This window comes from Oncorhynchus mykiss, chromosome 5 (assembly GCF_013265735.2).
Source record: "Oncorhynchus mykiss isolate Arlee chromosome 5, USDA_OmykA_1.1, whole genome shotgun sequence".
Classification (NCBI taxonomy): domain Eukaryota; kingdom Metazoa; phylum Chordata; class Actinopteri; order Salmoniformes; family Salmonidae; genus Oncorhynchus; species Oncorhynchus mykiss.
This window is the reverse complement of record NC_048569.1, coordinates 17,861,398-17,873,071: the sequence shown is the minus strand read 5'-3', so window position 1 is coordinate 17,873,071 and position 11,674 is coordinate 17,861,398. Positions and strand designations below refer to the sequence as shown.

Genomic DNA, 11,674 nt, shown 5'->3' with positions numbered 1-11,674 from the left:
TATTTTCTCAACCAACACCACCTTCTTAGACCCTCTCAATAGACTCCAGATCCTCTGATCATCCAGATCAATGCTGTCAGTGGATTAGCCACACAGCTCCACAAAAAAGTAGAGTTGAATGTGTGCACACACACACACAGAGCCCATGCCCAGATCACACACACGCCACAGCCAGAGGTCTGAGTGAGGTGGACAGGGAGAGAGGGAAGTGAACACACTGATGGTTCACATGTGCTTGTGGACTGACAGGGTGGCTCAGAGAAGCTTTATTTCAATTAGCAAGGTGGTCTGGAAGTGGAGTAGCTGTGACATAAGGCATGACCGGCTGTGTAAATACGCACAAGGAGATGTAGTGCCAGCACACACACGCCATTACCTCAGCCTCAAAGCCTGACGCTCTCGTCTAGTCTCCCGCGACACATCCTCTCCCTCACCACTGGTTATACACTACATCACGTGTGAAATAGCTTCGATGCCCTCGTTATGAAATGTTCAGAATGATATATCTTGAATAAAAGACAGTGCTGTACAGACAGTGGCCGTATGGAACATAATTCTACAAAATGGTCAGACATTGAGGAAAATGAAGCAATGCATACAGTACACACTGTACCAGTATATTGAATATTCAATCCCAATTATGTCTCAAGATTGAACACATTTTATCTGTATAAATGAGGCTAAAGGTGTACCAGTGTGTTCATATTAAATTATTGTGATGTGTCAGTCTCAGAAGGCCAACGCAGCCTCCCTGAAGAAAAACAACCTCAGCCAGGAACGTTCATATGAGCAGTGAGTCTACCAGGATCTCCTATTTACTCCACACCAAGTCCTTTCCCCCCATGCAAAAAATTACACAACTCAAGAGAATATAGTCATCCTAAGCATAACCTGTCATTTGTTGACTTAACTCTGAAGGAGTTCGCATAGACCTCTGTGGTGCTGAATGAAGCAGAGCCAGGAGAGTAGAGGCAAAAGCCAGTCAGTTGAATTTAATGAGATCTCTGGGAGGTCAATAGGTAAAACTCTCCACTTGGGTTTGTTATTGAAGCAAAACGGCACTGCTGTAACATAGGGTTCATAGTACTGTGACAAAGTCTCCTCAGCCTCGGCACGCACACTCGGGTTTCCCTTCAGAGCTTGAGCTTGTTGCAGTCCCCAAACAAAATCATGCCTAACTCGAGAATCCGACCCAGAAATTGACCTCTATCGTTTAAAATGCAACGCTATGCAAGTGTGTCCCTTACAGATCGTTCTTGTACATAGTGGCCTAAATATGGAGCCAAGAACTTTAGTTGACATAGGGTTCATGTCTGAAAATTATTAGACAAGACCATGATATCTGAATGATCTCCCCTTGACAATATTATATCATGATTTAATAGAAGCAATGATCCTAGAATCTAGGATCCAGAATCTAAATGATTCACACAGGTACACAGTAAGAAAAAACAAACTGGACAGAAAAACATACAGGAGACAATTTTAAGTAGTCATTTTTATATATAGGTATATAATCATATATTATACATTTAATACAGGCACATTGAGATGGATCATAAAGTGAACAGAAAAAACAAAGTGGCTGAGATATTTGTAAAAATGTACATTTGATGAGAAATTAAACTAAACTCTCCTTTTGACATAGACATATAAACAAACAAAAATCATAATGACAAGCTCCAAGAAAGAAAAAAAAAAGAATCACTGGATGCTATGCAGAGACAGCAAGAACCAGCTCGCTAAATATACTTTGCATATATATTCAGTTTCTGCGTGGGGGTTTCTCTGATCTTAGTGGGTGGATCGAGAGTAGCCGGCGCTGTTGATATGATATTTTAAGGAGAACTCCATAAAAATTAAAAAAAATCTGATTTTGATACGCTGTTCCTCTCTTTAAAACGTTCCTTACATGCTACGTTGGATTTCCATGATAACGCTTTAGTTTAGTAAACTCCAACTCCATTCGGATAGTCACACATTATTTGGTTGGGCCATATAAAAAGTGTTCTGGAAAATATTATTTGTGTATAATTTTACCCCTCATTCAAATAAAGTTAGTATTTGCCTCTACAATTCTACTGAAGGTGGAGTCTTAAACTGTATCTTCAACAAATATCATCCTTAAAAACCTTATACATACAAATAAAACAGGACCAATAATTCAAACCGTGATGATTAATCCATGCCTTACAAAACACAATTCTGACTTATTGTACTGTATACAAAATAAATCCTATTTTAGACATTGACTTCACAAATACATCTCGATCAACATTGTTAAACAATAATCACATTTCTCATAGTCGTAGAAGACTGGCCACATGGACTAGGTGCTTTCTCATAGTCGTAGAAGACTGGCCACATGGACTAGGTGCTTTCTCATAGTTCTAGAAGACTGGCCACATGGTCTAGGTGTTCTCTCATAGTTCTAGAAGACTGGCCACATGGTCTAGGTGCTTTCTCATAGTTCTAGAAGACTGGCCACATGGTCTAGGTGCTTTCTCATAGTTCTAGAAGACTGGCCACATGGTCTAGGTGTTCTCTCATAGTTCTAGAAGACTGGCCACATGGACTAGGTGCTTTCTCATAGTTCTAGAAGACTGGCCACATGGTCTAGGTGTTCTCTCATAGTTCTAGAAGACTGGCCACATGGACTAGGTGCTTTCTCATAGTTCTAGAAGACTGGCCACATGGTCTAGGTGCTTTCTCATAGTTCTAGAAGACTGGCCACATGGACTAGGTACTTTCTCATAGTTCTAGAAGACTGGTCACATGAACTAGGTGTTCTCTCATAGTTCTAGAAGACTGGCCACATGGACTAGGTGTTTTGTTGTGCTGAAAAGTTATATATTGAGGTTTGGTCAGATCACGTTTACTAGTAAGCGATGCGATTAACCATATCTACAAATAGTGCCTCTTTAAAGGCATCCTATTCCATAGTGCACTACTACTGATCAAAAGTATTGCGCTATATATTGTAGGGCATAGGGTGCCATTTCAGAAGCAGCGAGAACGTTAACAGTATCAACTGTACCAAATACCAGGGTCTGTTATCCACAAAGCGTCTCAGTGTAAGAGTGCCGATATAGGATCAGTTGTCTTTTAGTTCATAATTGATCGTATTATATGGCCAGATCCTAGATCAGCACTATTACTCGGAGACGCTTTGTGGATATGGGCCAGCAGTTTACAAGCATACAGTGTTCAGATGGCCACATACATGATGGAACACTAACAGTCCACAATCACAGTGTTACTGGTGTGCCCATATCAATGTTTGTAATGAAAATACAGTACAGTGATCATTATCTATACTATCAAAACTGTGGTTTTGGGGAGAAGGCATTGGAAAAGGTTGTCAAAAACACACGTTAGTGATATTGATAGAACTGCTACATAAGGTGTAGGCATCTCTCCATCTAGGATATGTAGCCCTTCTAGATACTGGTCCTCCATTGGTATACAAGGCAAGAATGAACCTCTCTGTATGAAATCGAGTCAGCACCAAAAACTGTTGTCTGTCTCTCTCCTCACAGGCAAACACGGCAGAAATGTAGCCTATCACAACTGGATAGCATCTTATTACCATTATCAAAAGATGACAAGGTATATATTCTTAAGGCATTTCTAGAATTGATTTGGCTAGATTGTGATAAAGATGCTCGGCTAGTAGGCTGTCCAGTGCTCTCAAATAGACCGAAGGCGGTTTGGGAACAAAAATCACTATCGGATCAAATATAGAAAAAATACCCCAGTAGAAAAGACAACATCATAGCAAAGACACAGAACTGAGACAGTGAGTCCACTGGATCAGCAGTTTCTGGAAGACAGATGCCTTTTGGATTGACTGGTGTAGAAACTGGACGCATTTTCCCTTCAACATCCAAAAACAAGATTATAAAACAACAACTTGCACAAGGTTGGTGTTTTTTCTTTTTGTTAGCGGTGCCTTTTGAACATACAAAAGGGCTTAGAGAAAAGTAGCTACGTTTTCAATCAATTTATCCACAGAAAGAAAGAGGCACTGAGGTCAGTTAAGTTGAGTTTTTTTGCTTTTGAAAGAGAGCTGACCTTTTGTTATTACCAGTTGTCAGAAGCGACAGGACAACCGATTAATGTTGTGCCATGATAACATTTTAGAGAATCTGTTTAGTAAAAAAAAAAAAAAAAAACACAGCTTATACCTTCATTTCTTCATTGCACATGATCAGAATAAAAATAACCCAGGAAATAAAGGTAAATCAGAAAAAAACACGACTTGAGTCTCACAAAGTAAAATACTCAGTGATCGTACTTGCAATTGAGAAGAGAAGGAGAGCGGGATGAGGGAGGATAGTGTGGCATTTCCTCTCCTCTTTCTTCTCTTTTCTCACTGTTTTACCCAGAATCTTTGTTACTACAAGAGCTTCAGTGGAATACATACACAATTTACAAAGGAGAGAACAAATATATTTTTAGATTGTTAGTGCAGATTGTTTTCATTTGTACATTTTTTTTTGTATATAATATGTATTTATATATAATCCATACATTGTTACATAACGAAACACTACGGTCCTGACTTTATAAAAGTCTGAATTGATCAGAAAGCATTACACTTCTCAACATCTATACATTTCCATTTCCTGACAGCTCAACTTAATTTTTTATTTCATGTATTCTTCTTCTTTTCAAACAGTGTTCAATACTCAGCGCTGCTTTACTGTACTGAGGAGATCTCTGCTCGAGACAGACAGGGTACATTGGGACATAATGCAAAGTGTTTGGATGCGTCACATAAAACCTGGTGTGTTTGCTGCACCTCTCCAGTCTCCACCTCCCCTTTAATAAATAAGACAAAAAGGACTCAAATATTGAAAATAAATGTTCTATAAAGTCGTTGTGCTTGGGGGTCCAGGACGGTATGCCCTCAACAGTCTGCCATGTAACGACCTAGGAGAAGGAACACAAACATGGACCACTCAGGTTAGACAACAATACAGACCACATCATTCACATTTGACTAACCAAAAGGGAAAAGTATTTTCACCTCAAGCCACAACATGAACATTGAAACAACAGGTGACAAGTTCATATGTATTATCTGTAGCTCATCACGTCTACCTAGGTAACAAAAGATTGTGTGGCGAGTAGGGAAAAAGAAACCCCATTCACAGTTTATACTGCTCTGCTTCATTCCTGCACCCATATGTTTCAGCTGCACAAGCCTTCATCAGTTGTCAGATTTTGTGTCTAGGTTTTGGTCCTATACGCACCTGTGGCAAACCTCTTCTTGTTGAGGGACAGTCTGTACCCGGTTCCCAACAGCTCTATGTCCACCCCAGACAGCGTGCTCCCCTCACTCATAAACTGCACAGCCAGGGTGGTTGGGGTGGACGGGCCGTCGGAGAGCTCAAACTTAGCCCTCAGAGACCCCGAGCCCTCATTATCAGACTTCTCAGAGATATCGTTCAGCTTCCAGAGAAACTTGTTCAGCTCTGAGTTCCTGGTGGAAAGAGACAAAAGAAGACTTGTGAATATGTAGCTTACACAAGTAGTTGTACTACCACTCTCTGTCGCATAGACATGTAAATCATAGATACACTATCACTACTTTTGTAATGGAAATATACATATCAATCAGTCAATACGAGTCAATCAATCATTCAAAGCATCAATAACTAAAAAGTACTGATGTCCACATGTTCTCTGGTTGTTTCTCTCACCAGATAGCATTAGGCAGGGACTGCATGTTGGTGACCCCTCCATCTACATGCACTAGGACCTGTACGTTGGAGAGAGTGCCGGGACAGAGCATGGACTCTGGGTTGTAGTGGTAGTCCAGCCTCAGGTCAGTGGTGGCGGGGTCACACTTCCAGTACACTGCCAGGTTCAGAGGGGTCGATGCGATTCCTTTAGAGGACACCTGCACACACAGGGACACAGCATGAGGTCAGAGGGTAAATGGCAAATATTATGTGTCACGGATCCCTCCGGAACTTTCATTACCACCTGGCCCCTATTCCCAGTGATTAGTAATTGTATAGTGTGACCTTGGTTTACCATTGTGCTGTCGATTATTGTTACAATGTCCGTTGGTTCATGTGAGTACTTGTGCTGTGGATTTCATGCCATTGTGGATTGCGCAGATAATTAGGGGTCTCGTCCCGTGTGTTAATCATTGTGCGCTTGTGTTATTTATTTGAGGTACTCCTCGCTCTTTTGTTTGGGTTTCTACCCTGTGTTTTGTACAGTGTTTGTTTGGGTTCCTACCCTGTGTTTTGTACAGTGTTTGTTTGGGTTCCTACCCTGTGTTTTGTACAGTGTTTGTTTGGGTTCCTACCCTGTGTTTTGTACAGTGTTTGTTTGGGTTCCTACCCTGTGTTTTGTACGGTGTTTGTTTGGGTTCTACCATGTGTTTTGTACGGTGTTTGTTTGGGTTTCTACCCTGTGTTTTGTACGGTGTTTGTTTGGGTTCCTACCCTGTGTTTTGTATGGTGTTTGTTTGGGTTCCTACCCTGTGTTTTGTATGGTGTTTGTTTGGGTCCTACCCTGTGTTTTGTACAGTGTTTGTTTGGGTTCCTACCCTGTGTTTTGTACAGTGTTTGTTTGGGTTTCAACCCTGTGTTTTGTACGGTGTTTGTTTGGGTTCCTACCCTGTGTTTTGTATGGTGTTTGTTTGTGTTCCTACCCTGTGTTTTGTACGGTGTTTGTTTGGGTTCCTACCCTGTGTTTTGTATGGTGTTTGTTTGGGTTCCTACCCTGTGTTTTGTACGGTGTTTGTTTGGGTTCTACCATGTGTTTTGTACGGTGTTTGTTTGGGTTTCTACCCTGTGTTTTGTATGGTGTTTGTTTGGGTTCCTACCCTGTGTTTTGTATGGTGTTTGTTAGGGTTCCTACCCTGTGTTTTGTATGGTGTTTGTTTGGGTTCTACCATGTGTTTTGTACGGTGTTTGTTTGGGTTCTACCATGTGTTTTGTACGGTGTTTGTTTGGGTTTCTACCCTGTGTTTTGTATGGTGTTTGTTTGGGTTCCTACCCTGTGTTTTGTATGGTGTTTGTTAGGGTTCCTACCCTGTGTTTTGTATGGTGTTTGTTTGGGTTCTACCATGTGTTTTGTACGGTGTTTGTTTGGGTTCTACCATGTGTTTTGTATGGTGTTTGTTTGGGTTCCTACCCTGTGTTTTGTACGGTGTTTGTTTGGGTTCTACCATGTGTTTTGTACGGTGTTTGTTTGGGTTTCTACCCTGTGTTTTGTATGGTGTTTGTTTGGGTTCCTACCCTGTGTTTTATATGGTGTTTGTTAGGGTTCCTACCCTGTGTTTTGTACGGTGTTTGTTTGGTCATCGTCCCCGTGCCTTTACACGGCACGCCGTAATTTGGGTAAGAAATAAAAAAAAAACTATTACACATTCCTGTGCCTGTCTCCCAAATCATTCATACCAACATGACAATATGATTGAAAGGAAGATGTGATACCAAAAACAATTAATACATTCACAATACATTAAATACATTCACAAATTCAAAATGATGGTAATAAGTGTGTCATATTTGGAGTCAAAAAACATTTTACTTTTGGACTTTTGCGTTATTACTACAAGAGTGAGTGTATGGTATAGGGGTCACAGTATACTAACGATGGTTTCGTTTAGTCTGGGACCAACCTGGTATTTGAGGATGTCAACGTTGTAGTAGGATGCAGCAGGGTTCTGCTCTGAGGCTTTCTTGAGGTACGATGTGAGAGCTTGCATGTTGAACCAAAAGTCCTTGGTATGAGCATCACTTTGCGAGGGATCACTGGATCACACACATGGGAAAACGATGACTCAATTATTCATTGCTCTGCTTGGTGGCTCTGTGTGTGTACAGAGCTCCAATAGTTCAGAAAGAATTGCCCTTTTATTGCCACCCAGCTATTAAATCATGAATTCAATTTGATTCAATTAGTCCAGCTATGTGGTTTCAGGGTTACCCAGAGAAAGCAGAACAAGAAGGAGAGAAAGAAAAGAGGGAAGAAAAGGAATCCATTCTTCAAAGAGAGTCTAACTTAGGTGGACGTCTCAAACTTTCACACTGACAATTCACTGCTAATACAGATGGATATGGCAAGATACATGCTGGATATCCCAGAGAAAACACAACAAGAAGCTTTAACTGAGAGATGATAGCGTGTGTGGAATGAGGTGATAGCGTGTGGGGAATGAGGTGATAGCGTGTGGGGAATGAGGTGATAGCGTGTGTGGAATGAGGTGATAGCGTGTGTGGAATGAGGTGATAGCGTGTGTGGAATGAGGTGATAGCGTGTGGGGAATGAGGTGATAGCGTGTGGGGAATGAGGTGATAGCGTGTGTGGAATGAGGTGATAGCGTGTGGGGAATGAGGTGATAGCGTGTGGGGAATGAGGTGATAGCGTGTGGGGAATGAGGTGATAGCGTGTGGGGAATGAGGTGATAGCTTGTTTAAAGTTGATGCAACACTCTTGTTATGAAACTAATGTCTGAGGAGGAATGGTGGAAAATAGTTCCCTGTCAGGAAAATGATAGCTTTATGACTGATGAAATCCCCCCCCACCCTCCGTTCTGTCCCTCTCATCCCATCTCTCCCTACTGGCTGGCTCCCTGATAGACTGACATGCTCCAGTTTGGTTTTCAAACAGTGTTTGACTTCCTTAGGTTCTACACACACACACACACACACACACACGGTCTTTACTGATATAGAATAAGTACTAATCATTGGCTGAATGTTTCTCTGTGGTCCTACACACCTGTATGGTAACTACACATCCATCAGGTTAATTCAAACATTGTCTGAGTGTTTAACCATTCAACTGTGAATAAAACATTATTTGAACATTTGAATTTCTCCACTCACCTGAACAGTAGTGTCTGGTTGGGGAGGATCTGCTCCAGCTTGGAGGTGTTCTTCAGTTTGAAGGTGAGCATAGCAGGGGAGGGGTTACTGGTGAACACCTTGATGATACCCATGGGGAAGGACAGGGTCATGTCACCTGTGATCTTCACTATGCACCTATAGAGTAAAGGAGTGACAGCACATTAAGGGTTAAACGTGACATTCCCTATGCCGGGGCACAGCAGCACCCAAAGGGTTTTTAAACCTCTGTCCACTAGTCCAGTCTACCACAGAGTGCTATAGCCTGAAGCAGTTCACACAGTCTCAGTTTTAGTTAGTCCAGTGATATAAATCCAGATAGAACTCAGTCCAAGTCTAAATTAGAGCCAGTTCAACTCAGTCCAAGAGCTCTATTAAATCATTATCGGCTCAAATCGGAAATGACCTTTACATCTATTAAATAGAGCCCAAAGTCTAAATTAGACCGAGTCCAAGGCTACCTTAGTCCAGATCTAAACAAGCCCAACTGGTCTAAGTCCATCCCAGTCTGCTGCAGTGTGGTCCATGTGCAAGCTGTAACCCTGCCCTGTGTGTCTGCTGCAGTGTGGTCCATGTGCAAGCTGTAACCCTGCCCTGTGTGTCCGCTGCAGTGTGGTCCATGGCAAGCTGTAACCCTGCCCTGTGTGTCTGCTGCAGTGTGGTCCATGTGCAAGCTGTAACCCTGCCCTGTGTGTCTGCTGCAGTGTGGTCCATGTGCAAGCTGTAACCCTGCCCTGTGTGTCTGCTGCAGTGTGGTCCATGTGCAAGCTGTAACCCTGCCCTGTGTGTCTGCTGCAGTGTGGTCCATGTGCAAGCTGTAACCCTGCCCTGTGTGTCTGCTGCAGTGTGGTCCATGTGCAAGCTGTAACCCTGCCCTGTGTGTCTGCTGCAGTGTGGTCCATGTGCAAGCTGTAACCCTGCCCTGTGTGTCTGCTGCAGTGTGGTCCATGTGCAAGCTGTAACCCTGCCCTGTGTGTCTGCTGCAGTGTGGTCCATGTGCAAGCTGTAACCCTGCCCTGTGTGTCTGCTGCAGTGTGGTCCATGTGCAAGCTGTAACCCTGCCCTGTGTGTCTGCTGCAATGCTTATGAAATGTTCCCTTCGCTAATCCCTGCAAAAATAAGCCTTTTGCACAGCAGCAATTTAACAGCAGTTAACCAATAAAGGGGTGTATGTTTTCTCTGCCCCAGACTATAATCTACCCCGTGTGGGTTATCCACTCTGAAAGAATGGTGTCGGCCTACCAAAATCTAAAACATTCCACACAGGCAGACACACACATGAACACACCAGGGTTTCCGCTAACCGCTAATAGATGGATTTTGACCCCCCAAATATAAAATGAAACAAATCAAATTGGCGCCAGCCAATTGTCAGGGAGAAAAGAAAAAAGGGGCATTTCAGCCTATTAATTGATTGAAATACGATGTAGCACGAGAGCTGCTACAGCTCATCAAACAGCTGTCTGTTGCTGCTGGAGTGAAACTTTTATAAGCCCAATAATTGAGTAGCAATTCTAAATGCAATTGCGTGTTAAAAACAATGGCCACGATTAAAAAGAGCTACTATTTTTTTTTTTTTCTGGTCATTTAAGTGTACTTCCCATTCAAGTGCATAGGCAACTAGGCAGGCTTCAGCGCATCACACACCACTTTTCAATGAGCTGGAGGTAGTATGCATTTTGAAAACATATGCTTTAATTACTTTAAACTTGAACATTTTACTACATATTACGTGGAATTTCTTACCTTGCTTCAAAATAGCCTAGCAAAAATCCCACCAAACACGCAGGCAATTCTTTTATAAAGACTTCCATGTGCCATTGAAACCAGTAGCCTATTTCTCTCACATTCTATTGCTTTTCAAATCAAATGTATTTAATTGGCCAGTAGCCAAAGGCACAATCCTAGTCATATTCGTAACCCATGCTAGTCTTTAGATCTCTCCCTCTCTCTAAATTTCTCAGATATTTTCATCTCATGAAACCGCTCACATGTGCGCGTAGTCTACTGCATTGTGCACATTGCTGCACTTATAAATATATATTTTCTCACACAGAATGGCAAGATGACCAATAGGATATGTCAACGTTTTTACTACGGGGGATAGTAGATTGACATAGGGCAGTGATTTTGCTGTTCGCTACTCATCTTGTTGGCTGAGGAAAAGTATATGTGGACAGTTATTCTTACATCTTCAAACTGCGCTTTGGAAATCAGTAAGGAGGACGCAAACCATTCCATCGTTGAGTTGCATGTTGTGTTAAGATGAAATACCATAAAGTAAATGTGATTTCTGTCATTCTGAGTCCTGTGGGGGGGACGTCCTAATCAGGTTACTCAGCCAATGCACATGGGTCCAGTACATTTCTTAAATGTCTGGTAAATTAAAATGCTGCCGGTTAAATGTCCAGCACCACATTTTCCTAACGGAAACCCTGACACACACACACACACACACAGAGAGACCGAGAGACAGAGAGGGCCAGCGGCTCGTCAGGCTTGGGTAAGATAAGTGTGAAATATGGAGCAAAGTTTAGCCTGTGTAATTATTTGTGAAACATATTATGTGTATGGACGAGTTGAATACCAGTATGCAGTATGAGTTTACAAAACATTAAGAACTGCTCTTTCCATGACAGACTGACCAGGTGAATACTATGATGCCTTATTGTTGTGATAGACCCCGGGATCGAACCCAGGTCTGTAATGACACCTTTGATCGCTGCGCCACTCGGGAGGCCTAAAGAAGGATTTTTAAGCCTTTTAATCCATTGAAACATGGATTGTATGTGTGTGCC

General features: G+C 42.1%; 1 protein-coding gene across 12 annotated transcripts in view; it reads right to left on the bottom strand.

Annotated features, from left to right (window-relative positions):
* Positions 1-1,479: 1,479 nt before the first annotated feature.
* Positions 1,480-11,674, bottom strand: part of LOC110523357 (F-BAR domain only protein 2) — a 79,733-nt gene continuing 69,538 nt past the window's right edge. For all 12 annotated transcript variants that reach the window (XM_036976969.1, XM_036976974.1, XM_036976975.1 and 9 more), the window contains 5 exons: positions 8,859-9,014; positions 7,649-7,781; positions 5,709-5,908; positions 5,259-5,488; positions 1,480-4,935 (listed from right to left, as the gene is read on the bottom strand). In XM_036976969.1, the coding sequence (XP_036832864.1) occupies positions 4,913-4,935; positions 5,259-5,488; positions 5,709-5,908; positions 7,649-7,781; positions 8,859-9,014 (742 nt within the window). In that variant the 3' untranslated portion in view covers positions 1,480-4,912. The remainder of the gene's footprint in view (positions 4,936-5,258; positions 5,489-5,708; positions 5,909-7,648; positions 7,782-8,858; positions 9,015-11,674) is intronic.